At 41.8% G+C, this 25,198-nt stretch overlaps 2 protein-coding genes across 3 annotated transcripts; one reads left to right on the top strand and one right to left on the bottom strand.

Moving 5' to 3' along the window:
* Positions 1 to 15,699, top strand: zgc:158403 (tetratricopeptide repeat protein 39A). 2 transcript variants are annotated; one of them, XM_012924429.5, is made up of 18 exons: positions 1 to 418; positions 1,021 to 1,125; positions 1,584 to 1,715; positions 2,046 to 2,104; positions 3,572 to 3,639; positions 3,855 to 3,919; positions 4,294 to 4,393; positions 4,490 to 4,555; positions 4,652 to 4,760; positions 4,843 to 4,910; positions 8,539 to 8,598; positions 8,803 to 8,964; positions 9,064 to 9,155; positions 12,379 to 12,499; positions 12,589 to 12,700; positions 12,784 to 12,898; positions 13,501 to 13,617; positions 15,126 to 15,699. In XM_012924429.5, the coding sequence occupies exons 1-18, from the start codon at positions 384 to 386 to the stop codon at positions 15,232 to 15,234; spliced, it is 1,695 nt and encodes a 564-aa protein (XP_012779883.1). In that variant the 5' UTR covers positions 1 to 383; the 3' UTR covers positions 15,235 to 15,699. The 2 variants fall into 2 exon arrangements, with proteins under 2 accessions (XP_012779883.1, XP_004570381.1); XM_004570324.5 differs by having other exon boundaries at positions 2 to 418; positions 1,018 to 1,125.
* On the bottom strand, positions 15,473 to 24,988 carry gadd45gip1 (growth arrest and DNA-damage-inducible, gamma interacting protein 1). The gene is made up of 2 exons (XM_014411079.3): positions 24,518 to 24,988; positions 15,473 to 16,683 (listed from the first exon to the last, which is right to left on the bottom strand). The coding sequence occupies exons 1-2, from the start codon at positions 24,916 to 24,918 to the stop codon at positions 16,392 to 16,394; spliced, it is 693 nt and encodes a 230-aa protein (XP_014266565.1). The 5' UTR covers positions 24,919 to 24,988; the 3' UTR covers positions 15,473 to 16,391.
* Between the last annotated feature and the right edge of the window lie 210 nt (positions 24,989 to 25,198).

The following is a 25,198-nucleotide window of genomic DNA, read 5'->3' as shown; positions in this document are numbered from 1 at the left end:
ACTGTTGAAAGTTACCGAACTTCTTAGTCAAGACTAAGATGGATCTTTAAGAGCTGCGAGCACCTGACACTGATCAGTGTTACGGTGTAGTGTCTGCGTGGCAGTGGAGCCACAGAGGTAGGCGGAGGAGCTGCGCTTCTGTTGCGCAATGCGTAGTATCGGGCTGTTGGGTCAGCACAGAGGAGTGCACGTTCTTATTTCTGGTCAACTTTAACTGACAGCAAAGCCTCGGTAGCTTAACTGTCAGCTTTTACGCCAACGCGAAGAAGCGTGAGAGCTGAAAGCTTGGTGTCGCGGTGTGAGAGCTGAATGCGTCCCGATTTTCTGCGAGTGCCGCTGAACTCCGAACAGGTGTTGGGAGGCGCGCCGCCCGGAGAGCGAACATGTCCAATGGGAGAGAGACAAACGCCGCGGAAAAGTGAGTACGGGAGGCGAGTGAAAAGTCAAGGACACGTCAAAAGTTGGAGTTGTTTCCCACAAAGTGTTTATGTGTGGGTCTGTCCACTTCAGCGGTGACATATCGCCCGGCAAATGTTGAAAAGCCACCTGTGCAGATCTATAAATGTGATTATTCGCCTTTGTCTGTAGCAGGGAAACGTGAATGAGCAGAACTTTTTTCAATGTTTTTAAAAAGTTTGTGCTGCACCAGGAAGGAGACTTGTGTAGTTTCGCATTCTTTCACGTAGTGAAACGGAGAGTGTTACTTCAAACTACAAGTTAAAAAAACTCAATTAGGCTTCCGTATGTTTTTAATCGAATATTTTGTCCCACTTGCTGCGATCTTATTAAACAACGAGTCTTTTAGGCAAATTTCACAAAGTAAACACGCCTGCATGTAAACGCGGATGTCAGCTTTAACTGGGAGGCATGCTAATCGCTGAACCCGAATAGATCTGGTCCATTATCTCATGCTAATACTGCAAGGCTTGTTTTACCCTGAGTCACAGGTGTGTGTGTGTGTGTGTGTGTGTGTGTGTGTGTGTGTGTGTGTGTGTGTGTGTGTGTGTGTGTGTGCAGCAGCTCCTCTGAGATGACCCTGAAAGAGTGTTTGGATGACTGTATGGAGGCGTTGGATCTCTTCCTTAACAACCACTTCAATGAGAGCCTGGAGAAGCTGCGACCAAGGTGACACAACAATCCATAGTCAGGTTTTAGCTCTCCGGAGGTTTCATGTAACTCTTACGATGCAGGCTGTATGCGCTTGTGGTGTTCTTGCTTTGTTTCACAGTGTTCACATTTTCAGTGTGATGTCAGCAGTATTTTAGCCTTTGGTGATATTTAGAGACTTATATGGTGTGAACCGTGAAGCAGTGGCCTTCCTGTCAGGCTTCAGTTCTCCAGGATATGAAGTGTTTGCCGAAGCTGACGCCCAAGGTCTGACTGATTCAACAGCGTACAGACTGTTAGGCCTGCAAAATAAACACTGTGCACAAGACGGACTGGGATGGTGGAAGAGATAGAAAGAATAAAAAGAGCCAGATATTTACTCTTATCTTTGCGCAACAGGGAAATGCAGTAACTACATGTTTGCTTACAGCCTGAGGTGTGTGATGTTGATCCTGTAACTCTGTGTTTTTATGTAGAGTGAATGAGAGCATGTACCATGCTCTTATCTACGCCACAGTGTTGGAAATGCAGGCAATGATGACTTTCCAGCAGGATGACATCACCAATGCAGGAAATACCATGAAGAGTGCCCAGGAGGTCTGTCAGAGGTCAGGATGTCGAGATTGTTGTCCCCTGATTCTGTCTTACAAAGGTTAACGATGGTAACACCCCCCAATCCTCAGCTTGGATGCAGTGAACTATTCTTCCACATTCCATGAGCCACAGAGGCAAATATTAAGAGCTGCATGTACTTTTATGGCTCCCATGTGACCATAGTACCAGTTTGACTGTGTTTGCATAATAGAATTCGCAATAGCAACTTCTTAGATAAGAGAAAATAGACACATTTGATTGGCAAATGGTTGATGTGTCAGATAACATGGCCGCAGTAGTCAGTGTCTGAGTGTCCTGAAGTGCCATTTGATTTTTATTTTCAGGTTTCGACGGAAGTCTTCCAGCCTTTCCAACAAATCAGCCGGGGGGTCACTTTCTGAAGGTAAAAGGCTTAAATGTGCCACTCGTGTAGTTTTAAAGGATCCTTCCAAAAATGCAGTGGAGAAATGTCTACTGTAAGTCATTTTATTTAGTTCCATTTTTTTGAAGAAGCCAATTTCCCCATCTGCCTGTACTTAAATAGATATCTTTAAACACCCCTGGACGTTGCATATTCGGTGGGGAAAACGTTTCTTTACTCATGCCAGTTCTTTCTGCAGTCTAGGAAGAGTCTGACACTAAGTTACTACATCTGGATGAACAGAATCCACATTTTGGAATCCTCTCAAAAAGTTCCATTACACATTGATATACCAACGTGATCTCAGACACTGCTAAAAAACTGATCATAAGCGTGCATAATTTTTACTGTGTGTGCCACCTTGGTTTAATGTGATACCATTCCAACATGCTGTCATGTATTTTGCATGTAGTTTTTTCCAGTGTAGCTGAGGCTGATGGGAGTGCAGGTTGTAGACATATATAGGAAAAATGAAAATGACAGTTGAGCTAAGAAAAGAAAACCAGGATAACCAAAGAATTACAGTTTAACAATGCATGGAAGTGTTACTAATGTTGGCTCAAAATTATCCTGCAACCAAAGTTATAGATGTTGAGTATTTCAGAATGCAGCTATGTGATTGGCTGGCAGACTCATACTTGTGACTGTAGATCTGCTTTAACAGTGTGACTTAAAGTGCCTTAAACAGATCAGAGAACCTAGAAAAAGGAAAATGAACAATAGTTGTTCCAGCACTGACGGACCCCAGCTATTAATGAACACATTCAGGCAACTTTTGTTTTTCATTCCTTGCTGTGATGCAGCAGTGAAACCATTCTTTCTGCAGTTGACTCGCCGCTCTGAACCGTTGAGGCTAGGATCCTCAGCTCAGAGTTCTTCCTCTCCACATTGCCACATTCTTGCATAAAGGGGCCTGTATGTCTGATATTATAGGGTCTTGCACTATATCAGGGGTGTCAAACTCAAATACACAGTGGGCCAAAATTCAAAACTGGAACAAAGTCGCGGGCTAACTTTAATATTTATTGAAAAAAAATCTTCCTCCAGATGTAAGAATGAATCTTTTCTTATGGACTCAAATAAGTTTTGCTGGAAAACTGAATATGGAACAAGCAAAGCTTAATACTAAACAATATATATATTAGCTGTATAATACCAGTAGGCCAGCTCTAATAGTAATTTGGTATGGCTTCGCGGGCCAAATGTAATTAGGCTGCGGGCCAAATTTGGCCCACGGGCCAGAGTTTGACACCTATGCACTATATAAATAAAATGTATTCGAACTGATAAGCTGACTAAATGTCTTCAGTCAGGATTGCATATGGAGGGTTAAGCTAGGAAGCACCTGCCTGGTAGATGAACACCAAACACAGGAGTATACCTAGATTTTACACTTCATCATATATAATTTATCATTTAATCTGTGTATACATGGATGTGTTTTTGCAGTGCAGCTCCATGCAGAAGTCTGTTATGCAGAGTGTCAACTCCAAAGAGCTGCCCTCACCTTCCTGCAGGTGCAGTATGCTAATATCCTTCTAACAAAGTAACAATTTCTCTACACTTTCAAAAACAGCACAACCTCCCAGTCTAGTCTTCTTAAGGCTGCACAAGCTGTAGAACCTGCCTCATATAACACATAGCATGCAAAAACCATTTGTGTCATGTTAAATTTGTTTGCAAACAACACACAGGTAAACTGTAGCGATGCATTCCTTGCACTGTTTTGCAGGATGAGAACATGGTGAGTTTTATCAAAGGAGGAATCAAAGTACGAAACAGTTACCTTATTTACAAGTAAGTAAACAATGAAACAAGAAGCTGTTTTTAAGTAAATGTGTAATGTTTATAATGCAGTATAGTAATTAAAGTAATTCTGAACTTTACTTTCACTTGTCTGTATTTAATGTCTAAACAGAAATCAGTCACTAAAACATATTTGCACTGTGATTATTAAACGGCTACTTCACCAGTTTTACAGTTGAAGGATTTGCTGATTTATCACAACTGCAAGTCCAGAATATTGTGAGATACAAGAAATGATGAAGTCAAAGCTGTCTCGAACAAGTGTTTCCTGAACGCTTCCATGTTTTTACTTTTCATTAACCTCTGTAGTAAAACGGTGATATGATAAGCTGTGTGATTAGAAATGCTTGTCTTTCATAACGCAGAGAGCTGCATTCCTTCATAAAATCGCACCGCTGTCTCAAAGAGCCCAGCCACGTTCACTTAGAGGGAGGAATAGCATTCGGGATAGGGGCGTTTAACCTGGTATGTCCCACATTATATATTTGCACTGCTGGGTGGCTGCATGTGTATAATTACGTGTTTGTATTATTCCGTTTATCAGATCTTCTTTGCTTACAGACTCTCTCTCTCTTCCCTCCGCGGATACTCAAAGTTTTGGAGTTTGCAGGCTTCTCTGGAGACAAGGTGCAATGAACATACACGCCCACCTCTGTGTATTTAATCATTAGCTGACAGCTGTTATTTTATGATACTTTCTGTTTTCTTTTTAATCCTGTTCAGGAATACGGCTTGTCTCTTTTGAACGATGGTGCGACGGGGATGAACTTGCGCTCTATGCTGTGTGCTCTGCTGCTGCTCTGCTACTACACCTTCCTCACATTCATACTAGGTAGTGCTAAAAATCAGGGTTTTTTTTTAATCATTCCTACAAGACGCCTGTGTTATATTATATGTCCATTTTATCCTCTCAGGGACAGGCGAGGGAGAGGTGGTGGAAGCTGAGAGATTGCTGAAACCTTTCCTTCTGCGTTACCCACGGGTAACTTACTCTAATTATTTAAAAAAGCTTTATAAAAACTTGTCTGTATTCAACTATTGTCCTTACTGGACTAGAGACTATGAGACCTTTCAGTCAGGTTTCAGGGCCTTTCGTGGTACTGAGTCTGCTTTTATCCTTCTATCTCAGTTTTGCTGGACTTGAGTGCTGCTTTTAACCTTTTTGACTGTGACTTACTCAGTGAGCGCTCGGAGACTGTGCAGCAGTCAAGCATGTGACTCCCCCTGGGTAACACTTTCCTATGTCACTTAATGTGACACCTGGAGTTCCACAGGCATCTGTCCTGTTCTGTTTTTCTTTGCTGCATGCTCCCTCATGGTCAAATTATCTGCTAACATAACATTTCTTGTCATATACAGATGATTTATGGTTGTATTTACCTTTTGAGTCTTGGAAATCACTATTACATAAGAAGGCTCGATGAGTACATTTTTGGATATCCCACACTTTCTTACAGTTAAGTCAGTTCAAAACCGAAGCTCTCCAGTATTAACTGAGAGGCTGAAGCATTACCTGAGCTATTTAACTCCTTTTATTAAAAACACAGCTTAAAAACTTGTGACACGTTTACAATTAGACAAACAAATCAATGCTGCGGTAAAGATCAGTTTTTTCCACCTCAGAAAAACCTCCAGACTAAAAACATCTTTGCAACCTTCTGATCTGCAAAGGATTATGCATGTCTTTGTTACTTCTAAACTGGAATATATTGGAGTATAACTCTATACTGTTATTAGCCTTGCACTGGCTAATTACAGAATCCAGTATCCAGAAGCCTTTAATGGGGTTGTATATACATATGTGGTAGATAATGCTGCAGGATCATTAATGTTGGCTTCTCGGTCAGTCTGATCACGTTGTGGTCAAACTTATTTCAGAAGGAGCTCGTGTCTTTGCTGTTGTTGCACTGAAACTCTGACCTCAGACATCAGCTGTAACAGGTTTTGTATTTAAGGACAAACCTTTTTTGTTAAGCGTTTGGAAAATGCTGGTGTCTAGAACTGTAATTGGATGATGGGCTGCTGTTGGGACGTGTCATGTAAACATGGTGAATGTGTGCAACGTCAGTTTTGTTATTCTATTTTATTTTAGTGTAAAGCACTTTGGTTTTAAAAGTGTTATAACGATGTTGTTTACCAACTGTGTGTTAGTCTCCTGTAAATGACTCACAGACTGGGGTGGATATGCATTGTTGCTAACAGACAACATTTGAGGTGGAAACATTATGTGAGAAAATCAGTTCCTGTCAGTTTAATTGTGATTGGTTGATTCAGTCTGCAAGTGTGAGATAAAATGGAAAAAGGAGTCCTAAAAACATTTGAGGCTATTTTATTGAACTTTTCAGGGTTTCCTTGTGACTAGCTGGCCTGTAACTACAGGGGTCCAACAAAGAATGGCCACGCATCATACTGATGTCTTCGGAAATTTATTTCTCTCTCTCTCTCACTCTTATTGTCTTCAGACACCGTGAAAACTGAAGAAACACAAAGTTTACAACATAAATGTTTTGAGCTTATCAGTCTCTCATTTCAGTGTCCATAAACAGTCTTGTGCAAGCAGAACAGAAAAATGCACAATAATGGATATCACAAAAATGTCCTCTCATTACCAGTGTAGAACACGTATGCAACATTATACAAACAATATACATGAAACCATACCGTGTGCGCCTCTTGGACCACATGCAGAATAACATTAACGCTGAGGCTGTAGATGCATCGGTAGCCATGTATCCATGCTAGCTCCACAATGCCATGGTTGTGCTCTCAACCAAACTCTGGTCATGTGACAATTACAAACTTTACCTCATACAAACATTACAGCACTTTACACATTACAGCATGAATCTATCACAGAAACATGAAATAACCAACTTTATTTTAACTGTCTCAGGGACAGTTACATGGCCTGCTGGTTAGTGTGTCAGCAGTTAGTTTACCAGCTATGGTAAACCTTCGAGGTAGTCATGATGTTTCAACCATATACTGTACCACAGACTAAACTATGATTCAAGCATTTAAAAAAAACCCTTGAAGACAGCTATCACCCCCAACCCAGTAATGTCTTTTGCAGTCCAGAGCAGCTCAGTTCAAGGCTGTCATAATCAAACGCTCTGCTACGTTAGGCAGCAGAATATAGCTTCCAGTTTTCCTTCCATGTTGTGAGTCCCATGGAAATAAAATCTCGTTTAATCAATACAAAGAATGAAAACTAGCGTGCCTGCACTCCTGTCAGTGCCATTGTGTCTTTTGTAACTGTCGGTAGCACTGGCTGCTCTTCAAATACGTCCATGTTTACATAACGAGTAAGTATTTGGAGAAGAGTCTTTTGGTTTGCTGCTTCAGATTTGACTGATTTTATTTTTTTAAATAAATACACCAACTTATGGAACGTCGATACTGTTCTTTAGAGTTCATTATTAACGTGTCATTTCTGTTTTGATGTTTAAATGTTTTAGTTTTGATGACATGGCAGAAGCTGACTGCATTGTAGTCAGCACTGTGACAACTGGCTGATTAATAAACACATTTCTGATGATCAAATTGTTTTTTTAATCTAAATGTGACCTTTTTTAAGTTCCCCATTAACTGAATGTGTTTGGGTTTCTAACATTTGGCCAGGCAGTGCAGGACACAGGGCTGTAGGAATTTTTAACTCATAATTTTTAGTATTTGAAGTCAGCACAGTAGTATGGTGGTTAGCTGGATTTGAATCCAACAGCCAGCCTTTCTGTGTAATGTTGGCATAGGTTTCCAGGTACTCTGGCTTTCTCCCACAGTCCAAAGACTGTTTAGGTTAACTGGTGGCTCTAAATTGTCTCTAGTGTGAATGTGAGTGTGAATGGATGTCTGTCCCTCTCTGTTAGCCCGCTATGTTGGCGAACTATCCGTAATGTACCCCGTCTCCCTCCTTATGACCACTGGAATAGGCTCCATCCCAGTTCTGACTCTGAATTGGATAAGCAGAAGAAAATGGATGGTGGGATGACATTAGTTGAACTCATATTTGCACACACGAGAGTAGCTGATAAGAGTGGAACTTAGCAACAAAGAACCTGTATGGAGTAATGTGGTTAAACTTTGACCAGTTGCAGTTCCATACACAGTGAAGGATCCTTATAGTGGTCAGAACAAACGTATGATAACAGATGGGAATTTTGGCCAAAAAGGCAAAACCGTATCATTTATTATTGCCAAACATTTCTGTTTTTTGTATTGCTTGTAAATGTATATTGTCTCTGACGGGTTCACGCCATAGTTTTCACACAGTCGTTGATTGTATTCACGTTGCCATCCATCCACACCTTGATTCCTTCGACCCGATACTGTCTCAAACTTCCACTCGCACGATCCTTGCCGAGGTCTCTCGTCCATGTCACGCTTGCTTCATGCCATCACTACATGACGCATGACGCACATTCTCGTAAATTCACAATCCTTCTCTCTGCTCCACCTTTTACTCACAGCCCATCCCAGAGAACAAACTGAGCGCTCGGATGAAAATTTCTTGATCAAACACTGCCAAGAATGATTGTTGTGTGATGTGCCTGCTTCCAGGTAGATGAAAATTTAACAGTGTTTAGATTTGTACATTTTTCTCTTTTCTCTAGGGGGCCATATTCCTCTTCTTTGCTGGTCGAACTGAGGAAATCAAAGGGAACATTGATGAGGTGTGTCAAGAAAACATTGCTTGATTGCACTTCTTGAGGGTATGAGGAGCATTTATGATACGTCACTTGCTGTGGCAGTGTTTCTATGTTTTTAAGGAAATGAGCTCCAAAAAACCAGCGCCCAGTGTTAATATTAAATGTACAACATGCCTTGTCACTGTCCGTGTTCTTCTGCTCTACGGTTTAATTTCTCTGCGCTTCCAGGCAGTGAAATTCTTTGAAGACGGCTGTAAGGCCCAGCAGACATGGAAGCAGTTTCACCACATGTGCTACTGGGAGCTGATGTGGTGCTTCACGTACAAGCGTGCGTGGAAGATGGCGTACTTCTACGCTGACCTGCTGAGCAAGGAGAGTCGTTGGTCCAAGGTACAGAAATTATGACGGGAGAAGATCAGAATAAAATTTATTGTCAGACATTTTGAGGATTTAATACATGAATCCTTTCTTTATGGTTCTCCCTGTTAGGCCATGTATGTGTACATGAAAGCTGCTTACCTCAGTATGCTGCCTAAAGATGAGGCCAGGCCTTTTGGGGAGGACGAGGTAGAACTCTTTAGGTAAGCAGGGATTATATCCTTACTTCCTCTTTACCAGTATAGATGCTGTGAGGTGAGCGGTATAGTTCACGTAAATGTCTCTGTGCTTTTTGCTTACAATACAGACAATATTTAAAAAAACATAGCTACTGTGATGGCATCCTCTGCTTTCTGTTGTTCTGTTTTAAACAGTTGGGACCAGCATTTCTGCCGTCGCCATCTTGGTTGCAAAAAAATAACTAGACACAATAAAGAGGGACGTAAGTCACTGCGTCACATTCATTGGTTTGTGAATAACAGGTCCTTAACCAATGAGCATGTGGTTTCGTACAACAGATAACCCTCCATTCTGAAACGTGACATGCCTAAAAACAGAATTTTATTTCTTCAATAAGTAATATTACCACAGGTATCGCCATCTGGCGCTTTCAGTTAGAATACAGGTTTCAGGCACTTTGGTTATTGGTTTCATTTTTCACATGGATGAACACCGTGGTACATTTTACAGCTAAATGGGAGGGATATTTTTCCTTTAGAATATGAAGAAGACCAAACTTTGATGTGAAAATGTTAATTAGTGTCTTCCTGCAGATTGAGTAGGCACCAGTTTGTGGAAGCCAACATGTTGCCCTGCCATCTTGAATACAGTGGCCTGGATGGACATAGCTATTCCACTTAATCGTGTTTAATCACATATGTGGTTAGAGACCATCCACATATGTAGCAAAGGAGAAAGGAACTCACAGGTTTCTTGAAAAACGGAAAGGAAAGAGACAACATGACTGGCATCTGAATAAAATCTTATCCTCTTCCTCCTTACCTCAAGCCTCATCTCCTGATCTCACGTCAGGGCTTTAACAAAGGAAAGCGTGAAATGACATTCTTATTTATTCCCAATATTGTTGCAATTAGTTATTGTCAGCAAATAGACATGCACTCGTCAAATCTCCAGACAGCTAACAACAAAACCACAAACCAAACCACAAAAACATCTTGTTGTTAGCTAACATTATATTAGCTGGTTATAAGCTAACATTAAGCCAGCTAATTATTGGCTCAAGGGTCCTAAAAGTCAAACTTTCCCTCTGATAAAAAGAGATTACATCCTTACATCACATGGGAGTTTATTTGCTAAGTCCAACAATGTTAAATCCATGTCAAAGAAATTTTCACTACTAACACTAACTAGGGTTGCCAACTCCCTGAAAAATAAATAAGGGACACCTCGTGGCCAGGGCCGGGCGACCCAGTTGTCTTCACCCTTCCCAGTGTGGTGAATTTTCTAGCTCTTTTTTTGTGTGTGAAATTATTTTTTTAACCATTTGACTTGAAGTTGATTTAAGTAGATGCATATTCTATTCTTTGTGATATGAACACATGTGAAACAAATGATCATTTAGCCATTTATTTTTAGCTCAAAATGACAACATTAACACAGTAAAACAGGTCTCTTTCTTAAACAGAAGCCTGTCATGCTTAACTTTTGAGAATATAAGTAAATCTTTCTTTAAAAGAACTCTGTCCTGCTTAACTTAAAATAATAGAAAACAATAGAAAGAAAAATATTCTTGTAACAGTGCACATTTAGTGCATTTAGTACAATTGGCTTCAGTTCAGGTATTATTTCAGCTTTTCTAATCAGCTGCTCCTGTTTGTAAACCCGCTTGTTCCCATGATTATGCATCTTAACTCATCATCATTATTCATCTATGTATTACTTTTATGTATTAGTCATCTATTTGTTGTAATCATCTATCCTTGCAGTTGTTTATTACACAAAATAAATTATATTATCACACTTCTGGCCACATAGCGCTGATATTCACTGCACATGCCCATATTAACTTTTTCCAGCCAGGTGTTTTCCTTTTCCCATTCTTCCCTTTCTCTGAGGGGAACAAACATTGCTGCTCTAATGCTGGGCTCACACTGTGCGGTTTTAGGCCCATTTTGAGCCGATTTTTGAGTGATCGGACCGATTTTGGCCTTCATCGTGCGTCGTGTAGTATACGTGGGGTAAAGAGAAGTGATTAACACCTCACGACCAGCTCCCGATCATCAATCGCTCGTGAGGGTGTCACCACAGCCGCTCACACTGCTCGCGCACAAACACGTAAACGTTGGTGAAAAAGACGGAGCAGCACGGCTGTGCAGCGTGTGATCTGGACACAAGCGATGGAGGCACAACTTGTAGAACTTTGGAAAGCTCATCCGAGCCTTTTCGATGTGGCATCACAAAATTATCACGACCACAACAACCGTGAAAATAGTTGGATCTACATTGCTGCTCAATCACAGCTGCCTGATCAATGTTTTTCATTAGCAATTTAGCAAAGTTGATGGTGGTGGTTGTGTGTCTGTGTGAGTGTAAGACGGAGAGAGAGAGAGCGCGACAGATTTTCTGTTATAACCTTCATGTTATGGAGGCACAGTGTGAGCACTCAGGTCGATCAGAGCATCGGGCGGTATAGTGTGAGACCCTGCATCGTGACCTGCAAACTTCTAACCCCTGCGAGTCAATCGTGCAGTTTGAGCAGGAGCTGAATAACGTGACTGAAAAAAATCGCACAGTGTTTGCCCAGCTTTAGGTGTACTGTCATCCGAGACTTGCACCGCAGTGTCTGCGTTTGTTTCCCTGTTGGCCATGCTTGTTGTTGTGGTCATTTGTTGTCTTCCGGTATTTTCTCCGTAAGCGACCTTTCCTCGACCAATGAGATGAGTGGTAATCTGAATTGTCATACTCGTAAGTGTGCTGTCAGCTCATTGGTCACAAAGCAGGAGAGGGGCTGGGAATTATGTTTTCAAACAAAGTGTTAATTCCATTAACATTTATAGACTACTTTTGATTCTCACTGTATTACGGGACAAAGTGCGTCCCTTATTAGCTCAATACGGGACGTGTACTTTTGTTTCGAAATACGGGACGATTCCGTATTTTAAGGGACGGTTGGCAACCCTAACACTAACTAACAGCAGCTAACAGCGGCTAATAGTGGTAGCCCTCAGTAACTCACCTCCGTATCGCAGTCACTGGAAAGAAGTGAGCTTCGCTGGTCAATCGATTTTTATCCTTTCACAAAGTCTTGTAGCCTACTTTACAATAAATAGACACGGACACATATTGACAGCTGAGGTAAACAGCAGAGTAACAGCCTACACTCACTACGATGCCAAACAGTCACATGGTGTACTTAGTAACTGAATCATTCGTTGGTGTGTCTTTGTATATCCCCTGTCATTTTAGACAAGTGCCCACCTTGAAGCAGAAGATAGCGGGGAAGTCTCCTCCAACGGAGAAGTTTGCAATTCGTAAAGCCAGACGCTACAAGGCTGCCCTCCCAGTCAGGTTACCTGTACCAGTGCTGGTAAGAGTTACGAAATAAAATAAACACATATAACGACTGCTATGTTTGATTAAAAGAGCGTCCCAACAATATGAACTGCTTCATTACAGGAAATGATGTACATGTGGAATGGATTCAGTATGATCAACAAGACACCAGAGCTAACTGAAGGCATGATGCAGACGTTGGTGGAGGCAGAGCGCTCTCTACTGGAAGCTCCTGGTATTGCTGCCCTTTTCCAAACTGTGAAACAGGAACACGCAGTTTTTCATGTTTGCTCATGGTGTCTGCTCCGTCCCCTGCAGTAAACGAGTACACAGTGGACGACCGCTGTGTGATCCACATGTTGAAGGGCCTTTGTTTGAAGAATCAAGGCCTCCTCCAGGCTGCTGAGGAGTGCTTTAACAAAGTGTGTTCCAGGTGAGCTCTAGCAGAGTTTCAAACGCAGGCAAGTTATTTCCTGCTCACAGTGAAAGCAGTTTCTTCAGAATCAATTAATCTTGTGTGAACAAATGAATATCAGCCTTTCATTGCAACGTTTTTTTTGGCAACACTGGTTAACACACTGTGTTTTCTTGAATTAGTGGCAGAAGAGGGAGTACTTCAGAATCTTACTACTTTCTTCTACTAAAACCTGTAATACAAGCTTTTTACATCAGTGTTTTCTCTGATTTTCCAAACATTGCATAAATTCTGCAGGTCTTCCTTTTAAAACGTATCAGGGTAACTCTTCATTGGACGTCCTTTCAGTGCCCTGTTTGTTTTGCAGCCATAAAACTCTCATCTCACTACGTCACAGTGTGAATATTTGCGTGGCAATCAAGAAGGACTTCCAGCTTAAATTACACTGACAGTCCTCATGAGAGACGTTTGTTTATTCACCAAATTGGTCAGCCACCTGCAGCACAACCCTCAGCCTTCCCAAGGATGCCACATTGAGTACAGTGCAGGATCAACATCATAGCCTATGTCTTAAATGAATGTCCGTGTTGAATGAATATTTAACTCGCTTCTTATTGCAGTGAAAAGAAGATCAGGTTTGACCACTACTTGGTGCCCAACTGTCTCGTGGAGCTCAGTCTGCTTTACATAGACCAAGGCAGAAGGGATGAAGCTATTAAAATACTGCACAAGGCCAAGTAAGTTACTCCTTCAGTCTTCACTCTCCATATTATTGTGAGACTGCAGCATTCTGTTTTGAATATAAAAGTTTGCACTACTTTTCTACCATTTTAGCGGCACTGGCAGGGAGCTAGAACCTTATTCAGCTGGCTTTCAACTGAACAAGCCCACATAGTGTGCCTCACATAGCCACGCGTTTTTGCTTCCATTTGAGTTCAGTCTGAGCAGATGATGAGCCCAGCTTCACTTTAGTGCCAATGGAATGTAAATGAGTAGTAAATGACACTAATTAGTTGGACGGAAGTTTAAAGTGCTGGCATGCTGCACCACAAAACAAAATTAGGTATACACTCGCTGGTCAGTTCATTAGGTACACCTTGGGTTGTCATGATAGCGGGTACGTAGCAGTCATAAAGGACTGGGCACAGTGTGCCAAGATAATATCCCCAGCAAAATTATCTCACAATCAGCCTGAACTGTTAATACAAGGCAGGGTGGATCCATGCTTTCATGTTGTTTATACCAAACGTGACCCCACCTGAACGCTGTACAAGAAGTCGAGACTCATCATACCAGGCAACTTTATTCCGATCTGCTATTGTTCAGCTTCAACGAGCTCATGTGAACTCAAGACTAGCTGACAGGAGTGGCAACCCAGTGTGGTCTTCTGCCGTTGTAGTCCATCTGCATCGAGCTTCAACACCATGTGTGTTCAGAGATGCTCTTCTGCATACTTTGGTTATAACAAGTGGTTTTGTTATTTTATTTTATGGTGTGTTAGTATTGTAGTTGATAGGTTATGGCCTGTAAATGGTAAATGGCCTGTATTTGTATAGCGCTTTTCTAGTCCCTAAGGACCCCAAAGCGCTTTACACAACCAGTCATCCACCCATTCACACACTGGTGATGGCAAGCTACATTGTAGCCACAGCCACCCTGGGGCGCACTGACAGAGGCGAGGCTGCCGGACACTGGCGCCACCGGGCCCTCTGACCACCACCAGTAGGCAACGGGTGAAGTGTCTTGCCCAAGGACACAACGACCAAGACTGTCCAAGCCGGGGCTCGAACCGGCAACCTTCCGATTACAAGGCGAACTCCCAACTCTTAAGCCGTTATCTTGGCGTAGTGTAAAATCGAAGCACTACGAAACAGCTCGTGTGTATCCAAAAGTAAAAAACATTAGTGTACTTGTAAAACTCACAGAATCCTGAAATGCAAAATTAGGAAAATGATGTTTTTTAGGGGTTAAATAGGACTGCAGTAAAATGGTTGTTAGCAACTGTAGGGAACACTAGAGGTCACCCTATCCCTGTGTAAACATGTACGATCCATTAGCTGATAATGACTCCAGCTCTTCAAGCGTGATCCTCTTTAAGGGTGCCGATGCCAAACACTTTTATCCATTTCTCATCCATCTGCTTGTACTTTAGAAACGTGCATCCAACAGCAGCATATAATGTGTATGGCAAGTTAAGTTTCATTGCAGGACACGCCTTTACCACGTCTGCTGTTCTGACTTACAGGCACAACTACAAAGACTACTCCATGGAGTCTCGCACACAGTTCAGGGTGCACGCTGCTCTTGCCAAACTCAAGGCTGATCCCGGTGAGGATGATGACACCCACCTCTAAGACTGCTTGGGCTCCTTCCGCTGGAGTCTCCGATTCCCCTCACAGTTACAGCTACTTCAGTTTTTGACCAAAGTGCCTTTTTCAACAAGAGTACACTGGGTATGGTATTGCTGTGGTCAGGTTTACCTTTGTGTGATCATATGCACTCCACAATTTAAGCTGGACAAAGGTGTAATCTGTAGAATATTTGTCAGTGAGGCACAGCTGAGGGACCTTTAATTTCACCACCTGCCACAGGTTAACACACACTTATAGGCCATGGTTTTATTGTTTACACTGATAAACACCAAATCTTAAGCAATTGGAAGCCACGAGAAATATTTAATAGAATGAAAACCTAATGAAATGCAATGAATTTATTTTACTGTTCTAAAAGAGCTCTGTGTAATATGCAGTAGTCACTCCCGTGACGTCTAAGTACTACGAACCCTAACACATTAAAATATATTTGGCTTCTGAAAGTAATGTTTCTCCCAAATGTGGACTTTTTTTTAAATTCTGCATTCCTACAGACACACAAAAACTTTAATTTACCCTCAAAGTTTTTATTTTTCATCATCACCGATGAGAACTTGGACCTTACAGGGTTAGACGCTGCTACTGCCACAGGTTTGGTAGTGTATGAGGTGTTGAGATGGCTAGAGCATTTCATGTGCAGCTGCACAAACATATTTTAGACAAAGATAACGAGCATGAAGGAGGACTGGCTCGTGCACTGCGCGCCCATTCTGTACGGGTGCAGCATAAGAGCACGGCAGAGCCAGTGAGGCTAAACTACGGCTTACTGCTGTTCACACTCAGCGCGTCGGTGCCGAGACACGACGTGCGCTTTTCAGAAAACTTGAGTGTAAAAATTATTTTTGTATAAATAAATTGTTCTCATGGATATCTGCAATCATGAAAATTGCTGAACTTGGCCTCGTGTCATGTTTTAAACACACCCACACCATCTGTGCAGAGGTTGTATTTATCTGGAGCAGTCCTGAAAAACTAAGTTGAAAGTTGGAATCGTCACATCTTCACAGAAGGACAAAACTTATTTTTAGCCATTTGAACGGTTCCATTGAACTGTACTACACAGCACACCTTCAAAACTATCAAACACAATCTGACCCAGGCCCAACAGTTATTTACGTCTTTAACGACTCGGTCCAAGACTATGAGGAGGCAGCAGGAGGTGCATCGGAGCCTGTTGCCTGTTCCTCTCTCAGTCTGCGTTTCATTAGTTTCTTCTTCTTCTTCTCTTCCTTTTCTATTTCAGCAACCATTTCCAAGAACTTGGGGCTGCGGGGGTCCACTGCATAGCCAAAACGCTCTCTGGCCTCAGCCAGCAACCTTGTACGGCGAGCCTTTTCCTCCTTTAGCTTCTGTTTGGTTTCACGCTTTTCTCTGCGCCAGTCTGCTATCATCTTGGGCATTTTGGCCATGTTTGCGGCAATGAGCTTCTCTCTGCGGTGAAAATAGAAAAGATAGCAGATGTTAGTGCTGTCCATCATACTGGCTGGTAATTAACATTGATTTTGAGAGAAATGTCCTGGCGTGAATATCGTGGTTTTTACAGTAAATTTGGTACAAGCACTCATGTCAGAAGAACTTAACATAACTTCCGATTCCAAAACACAACAGTCTCAAGTTGCTTCACACTGTAAGGTGAACGGTGCCCAACAATCAAGCACTTTGCAATGGTGGGAAGGAAAAACTCCCTCTAACAGGAAGAAGCCTCCGACAGAAACAAAGGGAAAAACTGCAATCATCCAACTCAAGACAGCAAATGTCTTTAAAGGTTTTCTGATCAACTGTGCCATTTGCCTAAAGTAAATAATTAATGGTCCAAACTTTGAACACGTAGTATGACTGCTGTGAAATTTAGTTTCCTGTACTGAATACTTTTCAAGATCTACATCTTTTTTTTTTAAAAAAGGTCTCTTTGCTAACCCTCCACACCATTTTTCCCTACATCTGATTCAATGTTTGAAGACGAATATCCTAAACACATTCACTCGCGCATTCACATCTGTGGACAATTTGGATTAATCAGTTAACCTATCCCCACAAACTGCATGTCTTTGGACGGTGGGAGGAAGCCGGAGTACCCGGAGGGAACCCACGCAAACACGGGGAGAACATGCAAACTCCACACAGAAAGGCCTGATGGTGGAATTGAACTCAGGACCTTCTTGCTGTGCAGCAACAGTGCTAACCACCGTGCTGCGGTGTACCCCGCCTCTCGCCCTATGCCAGCTGGGATAGGCTCCAGCACCCCCTGCGACCCTGAAAAGTATAAGCGGAAGCAATTGGATGGATGGATATCCTAAACACTTAAAAGATAAAAGGCTGAACTTTTCATTGCCCTAAATCAGGGTCTTTAATCTCCGGTGTCTTCAGTGTCTGAATTTTAATTTCATTTAAAAAGAATCAAGTGTTCCTGCAAAGTCTAAATTTGAGCACACACTAATAAAAATATGCCATATTGCAAAAGACTATTTCTGAATCATATGTAGTTGTAATAAACAGTGTAACAAAGCATGCAGAATAGTTTAACGTGAAATTCTTAGTAAAAAAAATGAAGAAAATGGTATTTTCATGCTGGATGGAGCAGATATTAGTCATGCCACAAAAATATCAGTAGGTATTATTATCTGAACAGAACAAAATTTGAGTTTCCAGATGGTATTTTGATTTTAACTAAGATAAGAAATTTGTTCAGATTTTTCATTTTCAAGTCCTACTCTACCTATCATTTCAAGACCTAGTGCCCTGGAGCTGACTAATAATTCAGGTTTAGTTTGAAATGTACAAAGAGATATTAAAATGCAACAATGTAGCATTTTTATTTATGTATTACAATTGTTGCAACACTCATTTAGACAGTCAACACACCGACCGTCTGATCCCTGCTTGCCTGCAGCAGTCGTGACATTAGGTTAGCATCTTGTGTCAGATTACCAGTTCGGCCATTTAGACACCACAGCTTGACCTCGCAAGACTACTCCTGTGAAATCATCCTGTTTGCATGACTCGTTTAATACATAAAAATAAATGTAGCCAAAGTTTTTACACTGCCACCTGAATTAGACTCCTGCAGGGCAGTAGCTCTCAAAAATGAAACGTATACATATATTTAAAAAATTATGTTCTCAGTTATAATTACAGTACCATCTGGAAACTCCAGTATTTCATTCTTTCAGTTTCGTTTTCTTTTTTCATATTTTAACTAGTCAACACAAACATTTTTGATGTATCTACCCTAAACTAGAAATCCTAATTCAATTTAATGTTAGGAAAGACCAGTGAAAATGCTGAGTTTTTAACTTTAATCGTTTTTGGAGATATTGATGTCCAAATATGGCCTAAAATTTCAAGGACTGTGAAAAAAACCCATCTGAAAGTCAATATACAAGTTCAAATTTAGCCATAACATTTTTATGCAAATCAGAAATGGTCAAGCAGAAGGCCGGTGCTGTCAGTACGCTCCTGCAGTGTTTTAGATTAACTGAAGGCTTTCAAGGGAACTTTTTAGAACAACCTGATAATAATAAATTAATTTGTCCAACCTAAAAGTAACAAATGCGTAAACTAGTTTTTCAGCATCACTCTCAGACAGGATGTTTCTAATTTTAGAGATACTGCACAGATGAAAGAAAGCAGTCCTACACATTTGTTTAATATGCGTGCTGAAGGACGTGTCCTGGTCAAACTGACTGCAAGATTCCTCACAGTGTTACGGGAGGCCAAGGTAATGCCATCCATGGTATCTGGATATACACCAAATACAGTGATTAATCTTAAGGTTAGCCCGTCAAAATAAAACTTTTTCAAAAACCCTGAAAAACAAAACAACAACAACACAAACATCAGCCTCAGATCAACTTTGTCTGACATACTAGTTTCAAGGGAAGCGGCAACGGTAAACAACGGACCTGTGGACATACTCCAAAGCAATAAGCTAATAAAACGATGCCTAAGCTTTAAGCTTAAGTAGCTTTCTTTTTACCTGGCTAAATCACCATGGTAACTTGTGCTGAGAACATAACTTGGTCCAGAACAGTTTGTGTTTGGAGTGTGTGTTTAAAATCAGCTGGAAGCGCCACGTTTTCACCATTTATTAAGTCTACAGTCTGTTTTGTGTGCGATATAGGTCCTCTCCTCCACTTTGCACATGCAAACTGTCGAGCTGTCCCCTCCCAACACTGCTGAATGAAGCCCAGCTGCAACGTTAAAGCAGTGCAAACTGTGTTATTGTCACTGGAATTTGCTTTTATGTTTGATCCCTCTGTAGTTCCAGCAGTCTTTTGCACAGCTGGAACTACAGCGACTCGGACACAGATTAGAAAACTGATCAGTTACATTTGCTATCCATCACCAAGAATGCCAATTAAATTGATCTGGAGACTAAACTTCCACATGTCCTTTATTAAGCTATGGGACTGTTTAATGTTCACTAATTCCTCTCAGTGTGTCTCTAACTGAAATAAGAGGCACTCGACTGATTCAATTTGTCTGGAGGAAGAGCCAGATGATGTGTCACAGTCTCCAACTCCATCCAGGAGTTTTGTTAAACCAGCTAACACAAAGAAAGCCGTCAATGAAGAAGGAGTTTTGGATCAAACTGTTTCACTTTTCTGAAAGTGAGAAGTGTAAAGCTGTATTTGTGTTAACATAATGGCAGCTTTTTCCTCCATATTGCATGAATGGAACAGAGAATGGGAATAAAGGGCTTTGTGCCGGGGGTCAGCTCGTCAGCAAATGTTTGAAGAAGAAAAACTGAAACTCCATCTGGCCCACTGGTCTTATTAAAGTGCAACTTTAAGAAGGAAAACAAAAACTTGGCCACAATACTTGGATATCACAGCTACACTTCAGAAAACCAACTGCGGACTTTAATCCATCACACAAATCTAAATGAGTTTAAAAGTATTACAGTTTCAAGAAGTTTGTCCTTAGAGATTAATGTAATTGTTGATTCAGCTGTGGTACACTACAAACTGGTCACGTAAGCCCAGAAACCATCAGTAAAGTGTTTCGAGAAGTCAAGACAGAAAGGCCTTCATCCATAGACTTGTACAGGACCAGAAGTCAATGTAAAGCCATACGTATCACCATCTGGTGGCCATTCAAAAGAATACACGTTAAAGGTTATTACACTTTGGCTTCACGCTCTTGAAGCTACGCTCGTCTTTTATTACCGTCTATGGTTTATACTCATGATGACATCAGAATGCCTGCGTGCAGGTGCTGCTATGCTTAGCTGAGGTCAGTTCACAGCTGATACCACCACAGCAAATTCAAGGAATGAGACTTGAGCATTTCTTGGAACATCTAGGACTACACTGATTAGACTGGACCTAAAAGATGGATGGCGATGTTTCACATTGGTTAGTGAGGTCATTTTGAAGCCCTGAGCTGAGTATTTGTGCTGTTGCCGTTTTGAAACCACATCTGATGAGTGAGGCGTTGATCTGTGTGTTACACTGTGGGACTCTGCAGGTTCGCAGTGTGACAACACAATCACGAGGTATACCCGCTGATGGTGCTAAATGAACAACATGTTTCCCACAGGCGATGTCACTACCCGATCCGTACCGGAAACCCGATCGGTACCCCGCATGCGCAAATCTTACGTCACTTCCTCTCTTTGCCAACATTGCGACATTCAATATATTTGAATGATGCGGTTAGCGCCCAGTTAGCTCTTAGCATTTCTCAACAGCTCTGCCTCCTTTTCGACTGCCCGGGACATTTAAACAATGGATAATCCGTATACAAAGAAATTCATGCTTTTCTCCTCAACAGAGAGCGTCCCCCGATTGAGCAGCAGCGCCGTAAAATAAGAAGAATGGCGCCTAATTACAGAGTTAATAATGCAGACTTTGTAATATCTCACGTGAAGATTCATCAGCCAGATTAAGTGTTTACTGACAATTGACAGTGATAGCGCACATCATCATCACTATTCCAACAATCCTCTCCTCACAGACGAGCATAAACACACTCGACTATCGCTAAATCAGATTTAACACACGTTTGTAATGACGATAATTCAGTTTATAATAGGGTTTATTCGCTCGGTCAGCAGGTGGCGGTATCCTCGTACACTGGGGAGTAAACTGCCATTAAACGAACAGAAGAAGAAGAAAACATCTGCACATGCGCGGTACGGATCGGGTAGACCCGATTTGTACGGTCAGACTTTACACATGCGCAGTAAGGATCGGAGAGTCCTGATCCGTAAATTTCTTTTTATTTTTCGTTTTTGTCTACATTGTACTGAAATGCTTCATTATTGCAAACATTTTAAGATATACTTGTTATTACTCTGACCCATAACTATCGTAAAACGCTACGACCGGAAGTAGAAACCTTTCGCGCATGCGGGGTACCGATCGGGTTTCCGGTACGGATCGGGTAGTGACAGGCTTCTATACCTATGCACATATTTTCCAAACAAAGGAGTCACCCCTGGAAAAAAAAAAAGTTTACTTCACTTCTCAAACTTCAAAGCTTCGTGCATCTTTAGTTTACAGTCTATGGTAGGGCTGCTCAATTAATCGAATTTTAATCACGATTATGATCTAGGCTTTCAACGATCATTAAAAATGACTGAGACGATTATTAGCCCCTCCCTCGTGCTTTACTCTCGTGCTGCTCCGTGTGGCAAATCGAGCGCACCTCTCTGCATTTCGAACACGTGTCACAACAATTAAGAGCAGCGGTCTCCAACCTTTTTTGGCACCACGGACCGGTTTATGCCCGACAACATTTTCACGGACCGGCCTTTAAGGTGTCGCGGATAAATACAACAAAATAAAACTAGTACCGGTACCGAAAAAAAAGATTTATTCATAACACACATGAAAAGACCCAGGAAAACCGAGTAAACGATAAAAGCGATAACAAAATAACACTGAAAACCGATAAAAACCCTGAAAACCAAACATTTCACACCTGAGCCTCAACTCTCGCGGCCCGGTACCAAACGACTCATGGACCGGGACCGGTCCGAGGCCCGGGGGTTGGGGACCGCTGATTAAGAGGACCCGAGGGAAGCTCGGAAAGCTAAGCAGAAGTTATTTGGAGAGTGACTGCTGTTGGTTGAAAAGAGGTTAAAAAAAAAAAACTTCAGTGGTGTGGAAACATTATGGGTTCAGTCAGACGTGGATCAAGTAGACACAGTGTGTAAACTTTGCTATGGTGTAGCTGCAGCACAGAGCAACACTGCAAAGTTCACTAAACATAGATGTTTACATTTTTCATTTATTTTTATATTGCAAACATTTGCACTGTTATCAGTATTTGCACTGTTTTATATTATTTTTTTGACAATCTTTAAAGTCATCATTCAACGCGTTGTTATTGTTAAATAAATATCATCAAATAATCGAGATCTCAATATCAGTGAAAATAATCGTGATTATCATTTTTGCCATAATTGAGCAGCCCTAGTCTATGGTATCAACTCTGGGGAAGTTTCTTAAGATATGTTCAAGCTGGTGACTCTCATTATAATTATAACATACCTGTCTGTTTTAACAAGGATGGTTGTGTACATTTAAAGCTTCCTTGAGTCTCATGAAAGACATCTCGATCTCTGATTAATCAAAGTACGCCATCATCCATGCAGAGAACTAGAAAGTTAAAAGCCTTTTCCAGTCTGTGACTAAGCTAAAAGCTCAATGTGCAAGACAAGAACATGACAAAAGGCGTGGAATATGTTGTAAAATGAAAACATTAAGTCATTAAGCACATTTTCATATTAAAGTAACTAGTTCACAAACAGGGTCTCCGCTATGTGATCCAACAAAGAAACAAACTGGATGTGATCCAAGGAGTGCGGCCAAGGTTTTTTTTTAAAAAGTTGCACTCTAATGAGACCAGTGGGCCAGATGGTGTTTCAGTTTCTTCTTCTTTAAACATTTGCTGACGAGCTGACCCCGGCATGGAGCCCTTTATTCCCATTCTCTGTTGATATGTGCTGCATTCATACAATATGGAGGAAAAAGCTGCCGTTACTACAGCTCCAAAAAAAATAAAAATAATATTTTTTTAAACTTGCCCACAGAAACAAGGGAAACAAGATCAAAGAAAACCAATCACGCCTCTGATTCTTCACAATTATCCATCTTCTTCTACTTATTTGGGCCCAGATCAGCAGCCGAAGCAGAGAAGCTCAGACCTCCCTCTTCCAGCTACCTCCTGTAGCGAATCCAGGAGCCATCCTTGTCACAATCCAGAATGACCTCAGCTGGCTTCTTTCAATGTGGAGTAGCGGCTCTACTCTGGGCCTCCCCTAAATGACCAAACCCCTCACCCCATATCTAAGGGAGACATCAGCCTTCCCTTCAGAGAAAGCTCATTTCCACTGCTTGTATCCACAATCTCATTGTTTCGGTCACTACCCAAAGCTAGTGTGAGGATGTAGATTGACAGGTAAATCCACAGCTTAACTTTTAAGCTCAGCTCCACTCACACCTGAACACGACCCTGAAATTGTTTAATTCCTCCAGTTGGGCCACTCCGAGTCCTCGACTGTAAAGATGGATGGTGAAGTCCACTCCTCAACTCGGAGTGGGAAGAACCATGGCCTCAGACTTGGAGGTGCTCATTCTCATTCCTGCCTTTTCACACTTTCAAAAGCTTATGCCACAGTTCTCATTTTACTAGCATGGTTTGGGTCATATGAGAAGGAAGGACCTCCTGTGATGAAACGTGAAATTGACGTAAATCACACAGTTTGGCTTTTGCAGTGACTACAGGCCAGCACAGATGGAACGTTTTGGACTTCATTTCACCACTAATAAAAAAAAAAGACACCCATATCCATCTACTACAGCTGGAAGAAGGAGCACTGAAGGGTTTCTCACTACATGTGGAGCCCAAGCACCTTACTAAGGTTTTCTTTCAATGTCTCTTTAGGATGGTGGAAGACAGCTGGATTTGTCCACACATTTTCCTCTATACATTTAAAACCAGACCCTTTTCAATGGGTAACAATTCATTAGGCCCGCCACGCTGGTACAGAAGGGAGCTAAAGCCTGCCACTCTACCTTCTTCAGTACACTTAAGACAAGCTTCTATTTTATTAGATACAATTTCTAATTCGATTTGATTTTACATTAGCTTATTTAAAGATCCTGCTTTAAAAAGTGCTCTTTTTAAAAGCTTGAAAGAGAGAACTATGAAAACGTGTTGCTAGTTACTCTGTAAACGTGTTTGACAGAATGACAAACACTGGTGAGGACGTTGTCCGATAATGGACGCACTGACGTTAGCCATGTAGCCTTACCTCGCCAGCCGTTTTTCCCTCTCCTCCTTCTCCCTGGCTTCTATGTTCTTCAGCATCACCTCTAGCGGGGGATGCCACTGGGTTTCCTCCGCAATAATCTTCTCCAGCTCCTCATGTGTGGGCCACAGAGATGCAGGATCGATGCCCGACACAGAGCCATACCGACCGAACAGCTTCTTATCGTAGCGGGCTGTCTTCTGCCATTCCGGCGTCTTCTCGCTGTCCTTGTCCGGGATGTACGGGTTCCGGAGGTTCAGCTTTAGAGGTTTGGGATTATAGGACGCTGTTTGTGATAAAGATCCACACGGAGAGTTTACAGAAAGCACAGCTTTACAAGATGAGAAGTCCTTTAAAGTCCTACATAAGGCAGCCGTCCTCCTGCACAGCATGGACGCCGCCATGTTTCTTCTAACACAAGAAGGACCCGGAGTGAAGTCATAGATGCCTACCGCAGTGCCTGTTCAATGCGACAGATGACCGTTCCGTGTGGTTTTTACATTCTTAATGTGACAGTAGTTTGTTTTTTATGCAGTTTGTTTTTATAACGTAGGGGCGGCACGGTGGTTAGCACTGTTGCTGCACAGCAAGAAGGTCCTGAGTTCAATTCCACCATCAGGCCGGGGTCTTGTGTGGAGTTTGCATGTTCTCCCCGTGTTTGCGTGGGTTCTCTCCGGGTACTCC

The sequence above is a fragment of the Maylandia zebra genome, linkage group LG4, assembly GCF_041146795.1.
Source record: "Maylandia zebra isolate NMK-2024a linkage group LG4, Mzebra_GT3a, whole genome shotgun sequence".
Classification (NCBI taxonomy): Eukaryota; Metazoa; Chordata; class Actinopteri; order Cichliformes; family Cichlidae; genus Maylandia; species Maylandia zebra.
Note: the sequence above shows the minus strand (reverse complement) of the source record. Positions and strands in the feature narration are given on the sequence as shown.